Genomic DNA, 22,164 nt, shown 5'->3' with positions numbered 1-22,164 from the left:
CCCTAGAACTCTGCCCTCACACCAAAGTGCAACATGGCAGCTCCGAGTGGAAACAAGTACTGACCTTCTGCATTCCTTTCACACGACCTAACCTTAAGCTCTCACAAGCATAGGGCACTCATTCTGCCTAAAATGGAAAAGCAGCCAAGGAGGGAGGACGTGGAAGCCAGCCACCATACCTTATTGAGGCAGGGAATACTTCAAGGTGAGTGGAAGGTGAGGGCTGCAAGAGCCCCACCCCTCTGACTAACTCCACCCCTCCCTCTCCACTGACATCCTTTCCAGCCCTGAGTTATACTTACTGCAACCGTGCCCACTTTGGTACCCCGAGAGCCTTGAGCGCCCTATAGAGCACCCCAAATGGAGTATAACGTTAGCAAATGTGAGGTTATCCACTTTGGCAGAAATAATAGTAGGAGGGATTATTATTTAAAAGGCGAAAAGCTGCAGCATGCTACGGTGCAGAGGGACCTGGGGGTCCTTGTACACGAATCGCAAAAACCCAGTCTGCAGGTGCAGCAGGTGATCAGGAAGGCGAATGGGATGTGGGCCTTTATAGCGAGGGGGATAGAATATAAAAGTAGGGAGGTCTTGCTACAACTGTACAGGGCACTGATGAGGCCGCAGCTGGAGTACTGTGTGCAGTTTTGGTCGCCACATTTGCGAAAGGATATATTGGCCTTGGAGGGAGTGCAGAGGAGGTTCACTAGGCTGATACCGGAGATGAGGGGGTTGGACTATGAAGAGAGACTAAATAGACTGGGTCTGTACTTGTTGGAGTTTAGAAAGATGAGGGGGGATCGTATAGAGACGTGTAAGATAATGAAGGGGATGGATAGGGTAGAGGTAGAGCGATTCTTCCCGCTTAGAAAGGATAGCAGGACTAGAGGGCACAGCCTCAAGATAAGGGGGGGAGCAGTTTAGATCGGAGTTGAAGAGGAACTTCTTCACTCAAAGGGTGGTGAATCTCTGGAATTCTCTGCCTGTTGAAGTGGTGGAGGCTACCTCGCTAAACATATTTAAGTCACGGGTAGATAGGTTTCTGATAGACAGGAGAATTAAGGGTTATGGGGAGAAAGCGGGAGTGTGGAACTGAGCCACGACAGATCGGCCGTGATCTTATTGAATGGCAGGGCAGGCTCGAAGGGCTAGATGGCCTACTCCTGCTCCTATTTCTTATGTTCTTATGATCTTATAAGGTGACGTCCTTCTAAGCGCTGACCTCTGAAATCCCACGGAGGTAGGAGTGCCAGACGTACACTTTCATACAGCTGTTGTAAATGACGCTGATGTGATGTCATTCCAGCATCCTGTGATTATTCCGTGAGGGGTGAAAATCCCATGATAATACCTGATAATGAGATACACTGAATCATAGAATCCCTGCAGTGCAGAAGGAGGCCATTTGGCCCATCGTGTCTGCACCCACCATAATCCCGCCCAGGCCCTATTCCTGTAACCCCAGATATTTACCCTGCTAACCCCCCTGACACTCGGGTCAATTTAGCCAATCAACCTAACCCACAGACCTTTGGAGTATGGGAGGAAATTGGAGGAAACCCACACAGACACGGGGAGAATTTGCAAACTCCTGTGGCCAAACAGGCCATCTAAAGTAACGATTTGTAAAGCACTCTGGGACAATTGGGCAAGAAACTAAACCGACAGGCTGCAGTTTAAAGACAGACAGAGACAAACAGGCTGCAACCCTGATGAGTGAATAAACAGGATATGGGCCATCTCCAGGATGGAAGAGACTTTCTGGTCACACTGGGTTGTGTGCCAGACGTAAGGGCACCGTGAATCCTTATTTAGGAGGAAGGTATGTGACTTATGTGCCTACAACACCTACAGGCATGGCTGCTGGGGCCACACCCAGAGATCGGTGTGGTAGCACCTGATTGGACTCTTATCGATCAGGGTGATCAAGTCCTGATCGATTGATTGGCAATGGCCAAAAGGGGGCGTGAAACCAAATGGGGTATAAAGGATGTTGCACAACCAGGAATCGCTCGCTGTCTGACCCCATGAACGAGCTACAACAATGGTGAACATCGCCAGCAAGAGGAGAGCCACCACACCTGAGAAGGAAGGCTACAGCCAGAATGCCAGACCAGACCAAAGGACCAGACCACGCAGACGACTACCGAGACCAGCGCACAGACAAAGGCCGATATCTGCTTGAGTACTTGTCAGTCACGCAAAGTTAAGTCAAGGTCTTGTATTGGACTTGAATTCTAGTATTTTCTGTAAGATAACTTATTGTTGGTCGAGTGGGTTTAACTAAATATTGGTTGTACTAACAAGGCGTCTACTTGTAGTTATTTGTCCACTGTATAAGGGTTAAAACAGACTGTACAGCAGGCAACACTCCATACAGAGAGTGACCCGAGCTGGGAATTGACCCTGGGTCTCTGGTGCTCTGAGGCAGCAGTGCTAACAACTGTGCCGCTCAAATACATTAAAATCAGCTTCTTGACCTTCCTGGGCGTGAACTGCTCTGCTCCCCAGGCAAAGGGCTTTGAAAATCATATGCCTGGGGAGTAGTGCAGCTCATGGTGTTTTGACACCACTCCAGAAAACAGATTGTCAGGTCAAAATCACCCCATGGTTTTGCAAGGTTATGCAGTTAACTTGTATATTAATGTAGTATTATATTGCAGCTGTAACATATGCTAACAGATAAGGAGTAGGGTGCATGAGAGTTGACAAATGGGAAAACAACTGAGTATCTACAGAGTATGGTTGGCCTAGGCTTACTGTATCTCTGGTCAATCTCAAAAACCAAAAATATCTGAATACCAAAATGTAATCGGCCCCAAGAGTTCTGGATAAAGGATATTGATCTGTGGAAACTGCTAGAAATAAAAAGAGAAAGAAAAATACAGCAGGAAGGAAGATAACAAAGACAGGAAGTGGTGAGAGAAAAAGAGCAGAAAACATATAGAAGGATTGAAAAAGACAGAGAGATTACAAAGGAGCAGAGCGATTGATAATAATATCTTTGATTGTTGGTTATCAGTTGTACAGTGGAATATGAAGTTAGCTGAATGCCCAGCTGTGCACAAAGAGCACAACAATATACCTGTGACACTCAGAACCTGTATGTAAGATTTGATTTTTACATTAATATTCTGTCTTTGTTTTTGGTTTAAATAAATGTTGGCAGAATTATTTTAAACTACGTACTCACAAATCTTATGATAACAGATGATGCAAAGGTCGTTCCAGTTAAAATGTAACAGAATCTTATTTGATTGTCGTTAATCTTAGTGTTATCTCCTATTTTAAGATACATATAAGGTGGAATTTTCTCATTTTACTTTACAGAGTGGCAGCAGGGAGGATAAAAATGGCATGAAAGACATGAAAGAGGTAGGTTCTTTACCCAGAGGGTAGTAAGGGTGTGGAATGCCCTGCCTGCAGCAGTAGTGGACTCGCCAACTTTAAGTGCATTCAAATGGTCAGTGGATAGGTATATGGATAACACTGGAATAGTTTAGGTTAGAGGGTCATTAGATTGGTTCCACTGGTTGGCGCAACATCGAGGGCCAAAGGGCCTGTACTGCGCTGGAATGTTCTATGTTTTTATCACCATCTGAACTATCTACCTACAGTTTCCCCATCTGTCTCATTGGAGGACAAACTCCAGCATTGCAGACATGAGCAGTCACAGGTTATGGAATCAAGCTAGAGCTCAGCTCCCTCATGTCCTTTGAGGAGGGAGCACTTGAGCTGGGAGGGAGGAGGAAGACCCTTAGTGGTAATGTCCCCCATGCCAGCCTCCCCTCATCTGTAAGGCCCAGGTCCTGGCCAAATGCAGCGGCATGACCCCAACAGCAGCTTCTTCTGCCATATAGTGAGCAGCTTAGGAAAAGAATGCAAAGGGCAGGTCCCACACTCTGAGCCCGCCCTGTCAGAAACTTGGGTTTTAAAAGATCAGGATGCCATTTTTAATAAGTGCCATAACACAAAACAAAACCAGAAATAGAAAACACTCTGAGCTCACTCCTCTCTGAACGCCCCCCCACCCTCCAAACACCCCCATCCTTGAACAGCCCCCAACAGCAGACCCCTCCCTCCCCCATGGAACAGCCTCCATAGGACTGTTCCCCCACCCCACTGCAGAACACCCACCACAGAACCCTTGCTCCCATGGTAGGGGGATTGAATTTAGGAGTCGCAGCGTCATGTTGCAAACTGGTCGGCGCAACATCGTGGGCCGAAGGGCCTGTTCTGCGCTGTAATGTTCTATGTTCTATGTTCTATGGGAGACATTTCCCCCCTCTGATGGATTCTGCTGCCAGGTGTATGCCATGGGAGAGCTGTCGTAATTCATATCAGTCTAACATGAATGGGCAATCTAACAGGGAGAAGGAGAACTATCAAGCATAGAGGCCTGATAATTACATCTAAATGTATTCTAATGAGGATCCCAATGTTGAACGTTGGCATTCCTGTTTCGTTGTTGGTGGGGGTTAGGGACAAATGGAATGGGAAATCCTGCCAATCTAAGTCATATTTTGGGACCCATGGAATTTCCTGCTCCTGTCACCAATCCCACCTCCTGAAATTGGCACGGAAAATATTCCCCATAGATTAGAGTCATAGAGCAATAGAGGCCCTTTTTGGCCCAACGGGTCCTTGCCAACCATAGTGTCCTCCCAGCTAGTCCCAATTGTCTATGTTTCCATTATTAATTGGAATCATGTAATTGCTGTTAAATGAAATTGCATAATAATGAGCTAAGTTAAAACACAATTTGAGAGAAAGGCACAGATTTGGAAGTAACAGAATATTCTCACATCAGGGAGAGTATAAAGAAATGTTGATTGCCTGTGTAATTATAAAGAAATGCTAAATATAAGAATGGGAGGTGCTGGGGGAGGAATTACCAATGTCTGGTATCCGAGACTTCATATAGAGGAAGGACAACCATTGGTTTCAACTCTGACCTGGCAGAGGGCAGCAACAGAGAGGAACAGGCCGCAGAATTGAGATAATAATGCTATAACCCTATATCCATATCAGCTGAGGATTGCCTTGACTCTGACTGTAGATTCAATATTTCCCTGTTTCTGTGGACAGACAGAATCCAGTTTTGCACTATTTTATACAGGGGTGAAGAGGTTTGCAGTTATGCTGTCACAAGTGTTGACATACTCCTCATCCCCAGTCAGGATATTGATTCCAAAGGCAGGAACAATAGTAAATGAATAGAGTAAAAGTGGCATTTGATTGTATAGTAATCAATCAATATCTATGGAATGCTGACATTCTTTACCAGTAAACTTGTACTTACCCTGACTTAGTGCTAAAGCGGGGGCATAAATAACAATCCCAGTGTATAACACCTGTAAAAAAAACCCAATATAATGAATCAATAATCTCAACTGGAACCATATCTGATATTAAATCAATAATTTTGCCCATTTGATTAAATTCATCTCACTTGATTGTGTCACAGACTCAGGGCAGCAGGGTGGGAAAGCTGCAATGAGCAATAAAGGTGGAATTCCCCCATTTGGAAACTGTGATCTCTCTGGCTGGCAGAGTGAAAAGTCGAGTTCGTGCACATTTTAATGCCGCTTGCAATGCTCCAGCAATGTTTTGCAGGGGGTACTGCCTTCATGTCCAAAAATGCCCAATTTGCATATTAATGTTAATGCATTTGGCACAGCTCTTTATGGGCTCACCCATACTTACATTTGCTGGTCAGACCTCATGCCAGCGAGAATCGCAACTGGTCTCCTCCAGGGTCGTGGCTTCAATTGGCCATGTTAGCAAGGTATTGGTCCAGGCCGGGGGGGGGGGGGGGGGGGGGGGGGTGATGCTGCCCTGATGCCACACAAATCTGACTCCTACCCGTTCTATGATTGCACACTGGCGCCTGGATCCATGTTTGGGTGAGGACTGGGGGCTCAACAATATGGTTCAAAGTTCCGGGTGGGGGTCGGCATTCCCAGGGTAAGGTGGGAGCTGGGGATGCCATGCCAGGCTGTGTGATACAGTGGGCCTATAGGACACCCACTGCTGGGAAAAGTTCGGGATGAAAGCTTTGGGTCCGACGCCAGTCAGGGGTCTGGCACAGGTGTTGGGAAATGGGGATCACATACTTAGTGGGCCGAAGGGCCTCTCCCATGCAGAATGATGTCAGAGCCCCTGTGCGTGCTATCATCCCTGTGGAGGGACGAATCACAGACAGATTAGCCGTGCATACAAAAACATTTATTAGTGAAACTAACAGCGCAATAACATGAACTGCTGATATTTAACAATGCAGTAAAACATGTGTGTGTGTAATTATAAATGGTACACTTTGTCCTTAACCTCACTAGTGCAGATCTTCATCCGTGCCCTTTTGGTGACCCTACAACTTCTTAATCTATTGAGGCCTATTGCTACATCCAATATGTCAAGGTGTTTCCCCAGGATGTACGTCGGAGGCAGAGCTGGTTGGCTGCATTCCGCACCCTGGGGCCTATCACTCCCAGAGGGCCCCGGCTCACTTTCTTGTGTCACAACCATACTCGGGCTACCCTGCTCAACCCATTGCCCATGAGAAGCACCAGTGTCAGGAAGGGGTGATTCAAAGTAAAGTTTAAAGTAAAGTTTATTTCTATTAGTCACAAGAAGGTTCACATTAACATGGCAATGAAGTTACTGTGAAAATCTAGTAGCCACAGTCTGGCGCTTGTTCGGACGCACTGAGGGAGAATTTAGCACCTAACCAGCATGTCTTTCAGGTTGTGGGAGGAAAGTGGAGCACCCAGAGGAAACCCACAGGGAGAACGTGCAGACTCTGCACAGACAGTGACCCAATCTAGGAATGGAAACCAGGCACCTGGTGCTGTGAGGCAGCAGTGCTAACCACTGTGCCATCGTGCCGCTCTAGCGACAAGTCACAAGACGTAGTGATGGCTGGAATCTCCTGGATACAAGACCCCGGCACAGCTTCCAGCCCTTCCTTTCCAGGGTGCCCATTGTCCCCTGGGTCACTCCGTGGGACGGTGGAGCAGCTGGACTGAGCTCCAGAAGCCCTGGCATCACCTGACCCTGCCAGCCCCGGAGGTCCAACTGCATTTGCCCCATGGTATGGGAATCCTCAGCAATAGCCCTCTGAATCTGGACCAAGATCTTGATGCCTGCAACAAGTGCCCACTGTGACTGGGTCATGCTCTCGAAGTCTGCAGCCATGACTCGCTGTGTCTCCGCCATGGCCCACTGTGACTCATAAAGCCACAGAGGTTTACAGCATGGAAACAGGCCCTTCAGCCCAACTTGTCCATGCTGCCCTTTTTTAAAAACCACTGAGCTAATCCCAATTGCCCACATTTGACCCATACCCCTCTATACCCATCGTACCCATGTAACTATCTAATTAAATGCTTTTCAAAATTGTACCCACCTCCACTACAACATCTAGCATCTTGTTCCAGACACTTCCCATCCTCTGTGTGAAAAAATTGTCCCTCTGAACACTATTGTATCTCTCCCCTCTCACCTTAAATCTGTGCCCTCTAGTGAGAGACTCCTCTACCTTTGGGAAAAGATATTAACTATCTAGCTGATCTGTGCCCCTCAATATTTTATAGACCTCTATAAGATCACCGCTCAGCCTCCTACACTCCAGAGAAAAAAGTCCCAATATATCCAGCCCCTCCTTATAACTCAAACCGTCAAGTCCCCGTAGCATCTTAGTAAATCTCTTCTGCACTCTTTCTAGTTTAATAATATTCTTTCTATAATAGGGTGACCAGAATTGCACACAGTGGGCCTGATTTTACCATTTGGTGTCTAAGGACTGGATCTGGGTGTAACAAAGATCCGAGCCCGGAAGCCTCTTTGGAGCGTGCCCATACGCTTTCAGCTGGCTCCGGTCCCATTCGCGCTGTGGGCGGGGCTTAGCGCTGCCGGAATGATCGGAGCTCTGAACCGCGCATGCACAGTTCGAAAGAAATTTGAAAAGGTGCGCCCAGGTCGGGAAGACCCACCTCCTCCTCCTGCCCCACCCCTCCAGAGGATGCCCTGACCCGCCTCCTCCTCCTGCCCCGCCCCTCCAGAGGATGCCCTGACCCGCCTCCTCCTCCTGCCCCACCCCTCCAGAGGATGCCCTGACCCGCCTCCTCCTCTTGCCCCGCCCCTCCAGAGGATGCTCTGACCCGCCTCCTCCTCCTGCCCTGCCGCTCCAGAGGATGCCCTGACCCGCCTCCTCCTCCTGCCCCGCCCCTCCAGAGGATGCCCTGACCCGCCTCCTCCTCCTGCCCCGCCCCTCCAGAGGATGCTCTGTCCCGCCTCCTCCTCCTGCCCTGCCGCTCCAGAGGATGCCCTGACCCGCCTCCTCCTCCTGCCCCGCCCCTCCAGAGGATGCTCTGACCCGCCTCCTCCTCCTGCCCCGCCCCTCCAGAGGATGCTCTGACCCGCCTCCTCCTCCTGCCCCGCCCCTCCAGAGGATGCTCTGACCCGCCTCCTCCTCCTGCCCCGCCCCTCCAGAGGATGATCTGACCCGCCTCCTCCTCCTGCCCCGCCCCTCCAGAGGATGCTCTCACCCGCCTCCTCCTCCTGCCCCGCCCCTCCAGAGGATGCTCTCACCCGCCTCCTCCTCCTGCCCCGCCCCTCCAGAGGATGCTCTGACCCGCCTCCTCCTCCTGCCCCGCCCCTCCAGAGGATGCTCTGACCCGCCTCCTCCTCCTGCCCCGCCCCTCCAGAGGATGCTCTGACCCGCCTCCTCCTCCTGCCCCGCCCCTCCAGAGGATGCTCTGACCCGCCTCCTCCTCCTGCCCCGCCCCTCCAGAGGATGCTCTGACCCGCCTCCTCCTCCTGCCCCGCCCCTCCAGAGGATGCTCTCACCCGCCTCCTCCTCCTGCCCCGCCCCTCCAGAGGATGCTCTGACCCGCCTCCTCCTCCTGCCCCGCCCCTCCAGAGGATGCTCTGACCCGCCTCCTCCTCCTGCCCCGCCCCTCCAGAGGATGCTCTCACCCGCCTCCTCCTCCTGCCCCGCCCCTCCAGAGGATGCTCTGACCCGCCTCCTCCTCCTGCCCCGCCCCTCCAGAGGATGCTCTGACCCGCCTCCTCCTCCTGCCCCGCCCCTCCAGAGGATGCTCTGACCCACCTCTCCCCCTCCACCTCCCCCACCTCCCCCCCACCCCGCCAGAGAATGATCTGGGTCAGAGACCTGTTGCAGGCTTTGAAGCAGCTTCGGAGGTTCCCCTGCAAAATAAAAATTGGCTTCGGATTTTTATTTTGCAGGCTGCTTACAGCGCGGATTCGAAACGGACCAGAAGAAGGTAAAGTGGGATTTGGTGGGAGAGTTGGGCGCACGGTTCATTAAATCAATTTAAATGCGTGCTAATACATTTAAATTGTCTGACCGCCCAATTCGGGCGCGGACCGGATTAGTAAAGCCACAATCTGCTCAGATTCGGGTGCAGATCATGTTAAAAGTCCGATGCCTAAATTTACCACCACTTCATGCCCAAAAACGTGTGTGAATGTTTGGTAAAATCGGGCCCAGTATTCCAACTGTGGCCTTACAACTTCAACAAGACGTCCCAATTCCTGTATTCAATGTTCTGACCGATGAAGCCAAGCGTGCCAAATGCCTTCTTCACCACTCTGTCCACCTCAGTCATGCCTTGGGCTTTGCAACCCATGGCAACCATTTCCTGAGCCTGACTTTTCACTGTGGATGCCCCCCTTGCAGTGTTGGCCAGGATAGTATACAACGCTGGCCATATCTTCTGTACCTGTCAGCCCCTCCTGCACACCTTGGCTCTGCTGCTGCAGTTTAGAAAGAACTAATCCCAGTAGCCAGGCACCTGCCTCTGGCAGGCCACCATGTGCCCAAGGCCTCGGACATTCCCATCTCCACCCGATGTACATCAAAGGCTGTGTCACCAGAGAGTGACCCAGAAGCCTGACCACTAACTTGGTCCACCGTGGTGATAGTACCTGCGCTGATGGATTGTATAGTGGAAGCCTGTTTCGATTGATTGGTGTTGGCCTCCGAGATTTTTGTGTGGGCTTCATCTGACGTTACTTCCAAGCTGTTCTGGGGCTTCTCAGTAGGAGCAGAAGCACAGGCAGCAACACTGTACAGGTCAGGCTCTTCCAACAAAGTACACAAAGTTCAGGGCAAGGGTGGGACAAGTATCTGGGAAGCATGTCACTTACTTGTGATATGAAAGAAAGTTTGGCAGATGCTTACTTCCTGGTCACACTCCGTCCTGGCTTTGTTCAAGATCCTGTCCCCCTCCTCCCCCACCAGAGCAAGGGCTCTCTCCTCAAAGGAAGTGAAGATTTGCAGGTCGGAGACCCCATCTCCTGTTTTCTCCTACTCCCTCCTGTTATGGGCCAGCTTCTTCTCTAGGGATAGAAGGAGGGATTGAAAACCTGATGGCCAGAAGGGCACAGGGTCACTGATGTGTTGGCTGTGGAGTCAATTGGGTGGCACATGTCAAGGCTTTTCCTCAGCGGACAGAGGTTGTGATGGGGGTTGCCAGAGGGATTTGAGGCAGGCACCAGGGGCTGGATATTAAGAGGTGGCAGGACTTCAGGGGGTGGATTAACATTGCAGACAGGACTGATGGCAGGACGAGATGGACACTCAGTCTTTCTGCCCAAACAAGATTGTTTAGTTTCTTCCTGTACTGATGGCTGGTCCCCTGTGCCAGTGCACGGACATTGACTGTCACCATCACCGCCTCCCATGTCTCATTGGTGGCGCAAGCCTGGGTGAAGGAAATGCCCCTCATCTCCTCCATTGTATCCATCAGATGGTCTATCTCCCGCTCTGTGAATCTTAGGGCAGTTCTTCTGGGTGCCATCTTCCTGGTTCCCTGCGCCCATTGTTAGCACTGATGCAACTCTCTGTTGTTAACGGCACAGTCACTTTGTGTGGGTCACATGCCAGGCGGCTCCAATCCAGAGACAATCACATTGAGGCTCTTTTATTACAGTAACTGCTATTAGGTTGTGCCTCATGGATTAGCAGTAAGGCCAGTGCCATTCATTCTCATTTTCTTACTTGTGCAGCACTCCCAATTCTTTCTGTAAGATTGTACCCACAGCACGGTGGTGGGTGGCTCTGTAGTATCTTTCCACTTGGCCAGAGTGGCGAGATCTTGTGCCAGATTTGGAGCTTGGAATCTCATTCATTAAGCCCAGGTAGGTTCCCCTCCCTACATGCACTGAGTTGTCAGCTGACGCTACATTTCAATTCTAATCATTCGGACTATTCCCCCGCCCACCAGAGTTCTCCAAATGTCAGAAACGCAGATGGAAAAGATCTGCAGTCTCTGAAAGAGATCTGCCCCTCACTTCAAGCACACTCCCCTGAGCTCATGCTTTACTCCTGCCTCTCCCCCACATCTGGAGTCTTTGAGCATCTCCTCTTTGATATCCCTGTTTATGAGCTTTTCATGCAGTCTTGTCAGGGTGCATGTTCCCTCCCTTCAATCTTCCTTCTACCTTCCATTGTTCATCTCCTTCATCCACCTCCTTGCCCCTCTGCCTGCCATCATGAGTTCTTGCCCTCCCCCACCCCCCAGCCTCACCTCGCACTCCACCTCCAGTTGAACTTTGGACCTTTGTTGCAATAACTGCATGAACCCCACAGCAGAATCCTTTTCAGATAAATACTTGTATGTGGTACTGAGGGGACAAGGAGGCTCCTGTACTCCCCAGCTCAGGCACTGTACTGTTCCGAGATGAGGACATGAGGGTCCAAAGACCCAGCAGGAGAGTCCTATCCATGAAGACCAACTCGGCATGGGGAAGGAAGCAGGAGCAAGTCTTTCCCAGCAGAATGATGACCAGCACATCAGGATCAGCGTAGCACTAGAATAGTCGTTGCAATGATCCCGAAGACTCTTGTGAACTGAGGACCATCTTGTGCTTATCACTCTTCAGAAAATGGATTTTAGGCTTTTCTATTTTCACACTGGTGTGGAAGGCCTGATGGGATGCCAATGGGCAGTGTTTTAAATCAGCATTCATGAGATGTGAATGAATGTAAATGGCATTCATGGCACCAGCCAGCGGGAGGAAGAATCCACCATTAACATGCCATGGGAGAATTGCAATGTGAACTTATGCCAGTGGGTTTTAGACTTTTCAGCTCCCACTAAATTTCCTACTCCGCCTCCCACCCATCATGGACAGATGAGAGGATTGCACCTGAAGACATAGTTACACTCCTTCATTTTTCTCTTCAGCTGCTTTCTGGCAGATGATCACTCAACTTACTCATCTCCTGGTATCTCAGTCCTTGTGAATGAACTTAGATAATGCCAACAGGTTATTAGACTGGGATAGCGAGCTTTTTTTTATTCATTTGTGGGACATGGACATCGCTGGCTGGCCAGCATTTATTGCCCATCCCTAGTTGCCTGAGGGCAGTTGAGAGTCAACCACATCACTGTGGCTCTGGAGTCACATGTAGGCCAGCCCAGGTAAGGACAGCAGATTTTCTTTCCTAAAGGACATTAGTGAACCAGATGGCTTTTTCCGACAATCAACAATGGTTTCAAATTTTCCAGACAGTTTTTATTGAATTCAAATTCCACCATCCACCACGGTGGGATTCGAACCCGTGTCTCCAGAACATTAGCTGAGTTTCTAGATTAGTAGTCCAGTGATTAATAGTCCACTAGGCCATCACCTCCCCTTTGGAACCTTGATTGGTTTGTCTCTCACTAACCCACTAACAGACTGATTGAAAGGTGAGCCAGGGTCTATGCCTATGAACTGTGGAGTAAACTCTGATAGGTTACTTACTGTTTGAATGATGTATAAAGAAGTCCCAACATAACGAGCTGTTTTGTTGAACCTCATATTTAAATACTGGAGGGACATAAAAACAGTTAGTGTCAGTAACTTAGACTTATAATGACCACGTATGTGATTCAGGAATAGTAAGCTTTTTGATTTAATGATTTTTTTTGTCCACTTTTGGTTTTCATCGAGGTAATATCAGAAAATTTGACCTGTGTATAGACCTCCCTTTTCTGATAAATGCAATAAAATCCAGACTCATGCTAATGATGAGTCTTCTCTTGTAACCCACACCACAGATGGGAGGAATGAGAGGGAACCTGCTTCACATTCATTTGAATATATTTAAATGTTATTGACTTCTTCCCCCCAACCAGATATTGACCCTCCATCGTTAATTGACACTGTCCAGACACGAGCCTGTTGTGGGGACTTCCCTGGGGCATAAGTGTAGCTGCCAGATGTACTTGATTTTGTTTGGCAGAGTGCATAAGATCCCAGCGAAAACTAACCTATTTTCCTGGAGAGGAAATGCTGGTTTACACATCGGTAACAATGCTCTGGAGGCGAGCTAACCAAAAAAATTCAAAGTGCTGGACGAGCTTAAAAATGGGAGAGAATTATGCCCATATTTTGACTGAGATCCTAAGCACAATCATTCGGCACTTAGAAAAGAAATAGGCAAAATGTGATTCTTGCCAGCAGAAGGAGGGGTAGAGTTCATACATACCTATTTGATGCCCTGACCAATCAGTGCACTTGATTTCACCCTCCTCAGCCAATCGCTGTATCTGATTCCACCGTTTGCTCCCCCCACTCCCCCCCCCCCCCCCCCGCTGCCTGGTTATCGCCCCGGCCGATCCCCACCCCCCCCCCCCAATGCAGAGTGCCCCCCACAGAGCTACACCCCCCATCATTGGCCTGCCTCTTCAGGCCCCAATCCTTCAGGTCCACTCCCTCTCTTTAAGCCCTGCCCCCTTGACACTGCCCTGTGCCCAGTGGGCATTACCAAGGTGCCAGTCTGCCACTGGCCAAGGGGCACTGCCCAGCCCAGCTCCTGACTACCCAGGGGCTTCTATTGCTTCCGGTCCCACCAGGGAAGCCATCATGTCTGTTCCCCATTGTTAAGGAAGATACTTATCCTCACTGCCAAGGACCTCCACTGAAGGGGAGAAGTGAAAGCCACAAGGAGTGAGGCAGGCTGCCTTGGAAGACCCCAGGCAAGTGAGGTGAGTGGGATTGTGAGAATGGGAGAGTATGAGGGATGGGGGGGAAATTGTGAGGGAGTGGGCAGAAGAAGAGTGTGTGCAAGAGAGTTGGGTTGTAGACTTTCAGGGAAGGTTGGTGGGTCCATGGGGAGGGCCGAGAGGGGCATAAGGTTGGGAGGATGGCAAAAATTCCCTACACCTCTCACCTCTTTCTTGTGAAAACCTGTTCCTTTGACCTTATAGCTCCTCCTAAATTCAGTGTTCAATTTTGCTTGATACACTCACTGAAAAACCCTGAAACTTTTACTGCATAGAAAAAGTGCTAAATCATGGTCATGAATTCTATGAAGTTGTGAATTGTGTCTATTTTAATATCTGTGTAGAGTTAATGCTCTTTACTGGCACATTGGCATGACGGAATTCATGAATAAACAGAGGCTTAAGTTGATTAGAGTTCAGTTTCATCATTCCCTCCCTCTCAATTTCCATATAATCTTGCCTTTCCTCACTGACAAATGTAGCATTCAATGGAATGCAGTTAAACAAGAGCTCAGACTCATTTGTCCCTCATCCAAGTGGTTATTACTCACCCAAGTACACAAACAACAAGTGCTGACCAGTTAGTCTGACTGTTGTACTTCTCTATTTAAAGCGCTGACTACAAAGTCTTTGTTGATACTGAATAATTCACCCTTTGTTCCATATAAATATTATCAATATTGCTACATCTATCAGTTTATGTTAGTCCAATCTCTATTCATCTTTAACCTGTTTTTATTAAATTTTGCTCAGTGAGGAGATAGGGCAGGAAGGTGATTAATTACAATGGGTTGCATGAAGTGACTTGCCCTGATGGTTTTATTGCTCTGAAGGTTAGATTGGATTTGAACAGGGTCATTGTGTTGTGTGTATATATATATAATATATATATATATATATATATATACACATAAACAGGGCATGGTGACCATGGTTAGCATTGCTGCCTCATCACAAAACTAATGACCCAGATTCAATTCTGACCTCAGGTGACTGTGTGGGGTTTGTATGTTCTCCTCATGTCTGCATGGGTTTCCTCCAGGTGCTCTGTTTCCTTCCGCTGTCCAAAAATGTGTGAATTAAGTTGATTGGTCATGCTATATTGTCCCTTAGAGTCAGGGGGATTAGAAGGGTGGGGTTATGGGGTTAGGGCCTGGGTGGGATTGATGTTGGTGCAAGCTTGATGGGCTGAATGGCCTCCTTCTGCATTGTAGGGATTCTATGAATTCTATGAATTATTCTAAAGTACTCATCAATATACTGGGGAAGACAGGTATTATAGGTTGAATTGTTCTCTTTCTTGTTCAAAATTTCTTATTTCCCCCTCAGTAGGATAACTCCATTTTCAAGTTTGCTGACAACACCACCGTAGTGGGTTAGACCTCAAACAATGGTGAGATGGAGTACGGGAATGAGACAGAGAATCTGATGAACTGGTGCGGCAACAATAATCTCTCCCTCAATATCAACAAAATAAAAGAGACAGTCATCGACTTCAGGAAACATATTGGAGGATATGCCCCTGTCTACATCAACAGTGATGAAGTAAAGATGGTCGATAGCTTCAACTTTCCAGGTGTTGAGATCACCAACAATCTGTCCTGGACCCTTTACACTGATGCTATAGTAAAGAAAGTTTACCAAAGCCTCTACTTTCTCAGAAGCTAAGGAAATTCAGCATGTCCACTATGATTCTTACCAATTTTTACAGATGCACCATAGAAAGCATCCTACCTAGATATACCACAGCTTGGTATATGCTCTGACCAAGGCCATAAGAAACTATAAAAGCTTGTGAATGTAGCCCAGTCCATCACTTAAACCAGTTCCTATCCATTGAGTCTATCTACACTTCCCGCTGCCTTGGCAAAGCAGCCAGCATAATCAAGGACCCCATGCACCCCAGACATACTCTCTTCCACCTTCTTCTATTGGGAAAAAGATACAAAAATCTGAGATTACATATCAACCGACTCAAGAACAGCTTCTTCCCTGCTGCCATCAGACTTTTGAATAGTCCCGTCATATATTAAGTTGATCCTTCTCTTCACCCTACTGCAACACTGTATTCTGCACCCTATCTTTTCCTTCTCCCCAGTGTACTTTATGAATGGTATGTTTTGCCTGTATAGAGCGCAAGAAACCAACACTTTTTACTGTATCCCAGTACACGTGACAATAATAAACTAAATCAAAAAAGTATTAGTTCCGGCTGTCTGATGTATTATCACAGAACAGTGCAGAGGAAGAGCCTTTCTGATAGCAGAAGACTGCAGCCAAAGACCTGAGGGAATTGTTCCCAGGGTTATAGTATGTAGGTGAGGGGACAGAGTGGGGAGGAGTTTGGTGGATACTGAGACATAGATGTCATGCAAAGATCCATTGACTCGGGTGGACTGCTCCAGTTTTGAGGCAAGTGTGGCCAGAGAATCCCATCCTTCAAACATTTCCCATTGATGACAGCCTGGCAAAGCTGCTCAAAAGAATTATTTTTACAAAGCTGGATGCCAATAGTGGGTTTTTGGCAGATTTTCCTTGACCAAGAATCAAGGCTGTTAACAATATTTACCACTGTTAATGGTTGCTTTTGCATCAATCACCTTCACTTTGGCATATCCTCTGCACAAGAAACCCTTCAATGCATTATGTCCTTACATGCTTGAAGGCAAAGAAGGAATTATTTGCCACATGGGTAACAAAAATGGGAATAATTATAGAGGTTGGGAGGTTTGAAAAGTGCTTGAACAAACAGGCTTCACTCTGAATGCAAAGTGCAAGTTTGGGAAAGCCACTATCAAACTTTTAGATCAAATTATACACCAAAACAATAGGTCTTCAAAAGACCAAAGTGATTAAGGACTTTCCACAGCTTCAGTCTGTTGGTGACATACAGATCTTTTTTATTCATTCATGGGATATGAGCATCACTGGCTGGCCAGCATTTATTGCCCATCCCTAGTTGCCCTAGAAAAGGTGGTGGTGAGCTGCCTCTTTGAAATGCTGGGCATTGACCCACAATGCCGTTAGGGAGGGAATTCTAGGATTTTGACCTAGTGACTGTGAAGGAATGGCAATATATTTCCGAGTCAGGATGGTGAGTGGCTTGGAGGGGAATTTGCAGTTGGCGATGTTCCCATATATCTGCTGCCCGTCTAGATGGAACTGGTAGTGGATTTGGAAGATGTAAGGATCTTTGGTGAATTGCTGCAATGCATCTTGTAGACAGTACACACAGCTGCTATTGAGTGTCGGTGGTGGAGGAAGTAGATATTTGTGGATGGAATGCCATTCAAGCGGGCTGTTTTGTCCTGGATGATGTCAAGCTTCTTGAGTGTTGTTGGAGCTGAACCCATCCAGGCAAGTGGGGAATATTCTATCACACTCCTGACTTGTGCCTTGTAGATGGTGGACAGGCTTTGGGGAGTCAGGAGGTGAGTTACACGTTGCAGTATTGCGAGGCTTTGGCCTGCTCTTGTAGCCACTGTGTTTATGTGATGAGTCAAGTTGAGTTGCTGGTCAATGGTAAGCTCAAGGATATTGATAGTGGGAGATTCATTGAAGGTAACATCATTGAATGTTAAGGGGTGGTGGTTTAAGCATGATCAAGCAGGTGAGAAAATTAATACTAAATCTGACTGTCATCTATAAACTTTCAAGAGAGTTGGTGTAAAGAGGTCAGCAGTGGTACTAAAGGGTTAAGCAGAAGAAGACCTTTGCCTGGTTAAAGAGTTGCTTGTCTCTTTGGATTAAATTGCACATTTTGAATTTGATTTGATTTATTATTGTCACATGTATTAACATACAGTGAAAAGTATTATTCCTTGTGCGCTATACAGACAAATCATTCCGTTCATAGAGGACGAAATGAGAGAGTGCAGAATGTAGTGTTACAGTCGTAGCTAGGGTGTAGAGGAAGATCAACTTAATGCAGCATAAGTCCATTCAAAAGTCTGACAGCAGCAGGGAAGAAGCTGTTCTTGAGTCGGTTCATACATGACCTCAGACTTTTGTATCTTTTTCCCGATGGAAGAAGATGGAAAAGAGAATGTGTGGGGTGTTTAATTATGCTGGCTGCTTTGCCGGAGCAGTGGGAAATGTAGACAGAGTCAATGGATGGGAGGCTGGTTTGCGTGATGGATTGGGCTATATTCACGACTGTTTGTAGTTCCTTGTGGCCTTTCTATCTAGTCTTGGAGAAGGCAAGGAATGCATTTGTTTGACTTCAGAGGAAAGATCTATCTTCATAGTCATGTTTCAGAACACACAAAATAAATATATTCCAGTAAAAAAGGAAAATGCAAAGGGAAGGACCCATCTCCGTGGTTAACTAAAAAAGTTAAACACAATATTAAACTTAAAGAAAATGCGTACATTTGCGCAAAGTTAAGTGGGCAGATCAGAAGATTGAGCAAAATATTTAAAAAATCAAAAAATGACAGAAAGATTGATGAGAGGAAATTCTAGAGTACAAGAGAAAGTTAGCTATTTATATAAAGATGGTTAGTAAGAGATTCTGTAGATAAAATAAGAAAATTGTTAACAAATTGAGCATTGGTCTTATAGAAAGTGTGTCTGGGGAATTAGTAATTGAAAGTAGGACTATGGCAGATAAACTAAACTGATATTTTGCATCAATCTTCATTTTGGAGGACACAAGTAACATCCCAGAAATAGCTGTAAATCAGGAAGTGAAAGACAGGAAATCAGGAAAATTATAGTCACTGGGAAAGTGGTATAAGCAAATTGTTGGTTCTGTGTGCTGACAGATCCCTAGATCTGGATGGACTTCATTCAAATATCTTGAAAGAAGTAACCAATGAGATAGTTCATGCAATGTTTTTAATTTTCCAAAATTTCCCAGATCTTGGGAAGACCCTATCAGATTAGAAGATAGCAAATATAACTTTTTATACAAGAAGGAAGAGAGACAGAAAGCAGGAAACTAGAGCCAATTACTCTAACATCTGTCTAAGGGAAAATATCAGAACTTGTTACATCAAGATGTTATAGCAGGGCACTTGGAAAATTTCAAGGCAATCAGTCCAATTCAACACTGTTTTGTAAAAGGGGAATCATGTTTAACCAGTTTACTGGAGTTCTTTGAAGAAGTGACATGTTCTGCGGATAAAATGGTGGATGTACTGTACTTAGACTTCCAGAAGACACTTGATAAGGTGCTACATCAGGTAATAGTGGGGGTCAGGGGTGGGTAACATATTTTGCACAGATTGAAAGATTGGCTGGTTAACAGGTGTTAGGATTCTGGACCTGAACCCCAAGGTACATTATAGAACCAGTCTTAATTCCAACAACTTTTCTATTTTGGCATAAATGTAAGGATAGGATTTTTACTCCAGGAATAATTCCACTGACAAATTAGGGATCTTTTGTGGTAAAACAGAATTTATTTAATAATGTAACTATAACTCTAACAAATGAAGCAAGTTAACTATTAGTGATTGAATAATATTTAAAAATGAAAAGAAACTACTTTAATTTCCAAGTTAATACTGTTTTAGTTCCAGATAGGAAACGTTCCTCTTACAGACTCAAAAGCCACTTTAAACACAGTTAGCAACAATAAATATACTTGCTGTAACGAGTGTTGATAATCTCGAAGCTTTTGGTGAGATATTGTGGAGAAAGAGCAGCTTGGAGAAAACCTCTGTCTTCAGACAAATCCCAACCAGAACTGAAAAGCTGTGTCTCTGCTACAGGCCTAGCACCTCCAAGTAACCACATTTTCACATAACCCTGTCTACCTAAACCCCCATTTCATTCCCTGAATCAAAACCCCAGGAAAATCTCCATTTATAAACAGAAATCCATTAGCTCTCTCCCATGTAAACACAACATGGCTAAAATGAGCAATTATCCTGCTCTTCCAGCATCTGAGCCAATTGTTCTCCAGCCACACTGATTGCCAGCAGAAAAAAATGATTTTTAAACATTTCCATTAAACAGGAAAAAACAATAATATATATACGTATATTAATTGCACATGTACCATCACATAGGAAACAGAGTTGGCATAAATGGGTCTTTTTCTGGTTGGCTGGATGCAACAAGTGTTGTGCCACAGGGATCAGTGCTGGGCCCTCAACCTTATACAATTAAATAAATGCCTTGGATAAAGGGAATGAGCGAATGGTTGCTAAATTTGCTGATGACAAATGTAAGTAGGAAAGTAAATTGTGATGAGGGCATAAGGAGGTGACAAAGGGACAAGGTAGGTTAAATAAGTGAGCAAAAATCTGGCAAATGGAGTATCATGTTGAAAAATGTGAAATTGTCTATTTTGGCAGGAAGAATGAAAGAGAAGCTTATCTAAATGTGAGAGAATACAGAGCTCTGAGGATCAGAGCAATATGGGTGTCCATGAATCACAAAAGGCCAATATACAGGCACAGCAGGTAATTAGGAAAGCTAATATAATGTTCTTATACATTGTGAGGGAATTGATTACACTTCAGTAGTTTAGGGCATTAGAGAGATCAGATCTAGAGCATTGTGTACAATATCAGTCTCCTTATCAAAGGAAACATGTAAGTACATTGGAAACAGTTTAGAGAATGTTTACCAGACTAATACCAGGAATGAGTGGGTTGTCTTCTGAGGAAATGTTAGACAGGTTAGGTTTGTATCCACTAAAGTTTCGCAAATAAAAGGTGAATCGAGTGAAACTTTTAAGCGCTGAGTGTTATTGGCAGGGTGAATATGAAGTGAATGTTCCTCCTTCCACAGAATCTAGATCCAAGAGTCACTTCTAAATATAAGGAATTGCTCATTTAAAATGGATATGAGCAGTGCATCAGGCTGTTGAAGATGCAGTTTCGCTGTCTGGATCTCTCCGGTACAGTCTCCTCAGGATTTCCTGCATCACCATAGGCTGCTGTGTGCTCCACAGTCTGACAGGGAGGATTCCTGGAGAACAAGGAGGAGGGCAACTTGGTGGATGCCCCTGAGGGGGAAGGTGCCCATGAGGATATAGAGAAGGAGGAGGCCAAGGAGGAGTCAGTGACAGAAGGGTTTGGCAGGGTAGAGAGGGAGCCCCTCATTGCCACAAGGTTCAATGGCTAGGGGATGTGTGATCCACAATCTCCTATTCTCACCCCATGGAACCTGCAACCCCCCTCAACCTCTGCAAGTCCCCTCAATCCCTTCAACCCTCCTCAACCCCTGCAACCCCCCCTCGACCCCTGCAACCCCCCTCAACCTTTATTGTCCTCACTGCCGTGGGTCCCATTGACATCACACCAGGATAATGGACCTGGGTTTGTCGTGTTAGCGAGGAACTGGCCCAGGCAAGATGGTGGCGATGACTTACCTGGACCAGTAACTCGTTAACACAACCAACCCAGGCCCATTGTGTGACATATTGTGATGCAGCCTTGGGACCACACACTGGCACCTGGGCCCACATCTGAGTGCAGGTGAGGCCCTCAACTGTCCAGTTCAAAGCCCTGGGTGTGGGCTGGTTTGGGGAGGGCATTCCCAGGGTCTGGCGGATGCTGGGGATGCCATGCCAGGTTGTGTGGCACAGTGGGCCTACAGGTCCCACTGAAAACTTTGGATCCGACGCCAGTCGGGGGTCTGGCACAGGTTTTGGGAAATGGGGATCACATATTTGGTGGGCCAAATGGTCTCTCCCATGCAGAATGATGCTCAGAGCCCGTGTGCGTGCTATTATCCCTGTGGGAGGTGAATCACAGACAGATTAGCTGAGGGTGCAATAATATTTATTGCTGAAACTAACAGCGCAATAACATGAAGTGCTGATACTTAACAGTGCAATAAAATGTGTGTGTGTAATTATAAACAGTGTCTATTGTCCTAAACCTAACTAGTGCAGACCCTCACGTGTCTTCTTGCTGACTCCACCGCTTGTTAATCCTACATAGCCTACTGCTACATCGATGTGTGCCTCCAGGATGTATATCGGGGATGGAAGTGGTCAGCTGTGTTCTGCACCCCATGGCCTGTGATGCCCTTGGTGGACATCTCTCGAAGGCCGGGTTCTCGAGGGCCCCATCCGAATTGCTGGTCCGCCTTATTGTCTAATAAGGGGCATACACACGGTGGGTCGTGCGTGGGCTGCTCTTAGGTGTTTCAAGAGTGGCCTAGTACTTTGCGTCGTTGTGTG

The 22,164-nt window shown here is 46.8% G+C and overlaps 1 protein-coding gene across 1 annotated transcript in view; it reads right to left on the bottom strand.

The window, feature by feature from the left end:
* slc5a8l (solute carrier family 5 member 8, like) overlaps window positions 1-22,164 on the bottom strand; it is a 96,057-nt gene that overhangs the window by 64,045 nt on the left and 9,848 nt on the right. Inside the window, exons 2-3 of the mRNA XM_080209650.1 lie at window positions 12,778-12,843; window positions 5,303-5,354 (exon numbers count right to left, since the gene is read on the bottom strand). Coding sequence (XP_080065776.1) covers window positions 5,303-5,354; window positions 12,778-12,843 — 118 coding nt within the window. The remainder of the gene's footprint in view (window positions 1-5,302; window positions 5,355-12,777; window positions 12,844-22,164) is intronic.

The sequence above is a fragment of the Carcharhinus amblyrhynchos genome, chromosome 22 (genome assembly GCF_965287045.1).
Source record: "Carcharhinus amblyrhynchos chromosome 22, sCarAmb.v2.hapA, whole genome shotgun sequence".
In the NCBI taxonomy this organism is placed as follows: domain Eukaryota; kingdom Metazoa; phylum Chordata; class Chondrichthyes; order Carcharhiniformes; family Carcharhinidae; genus Carcharhinus; species Carcharhinus amblyrhynchos.
Note: the sequence above shows the minus strand (reverse complement) of the source record. Positions and strands in the feature narration are given on the sequence as shown.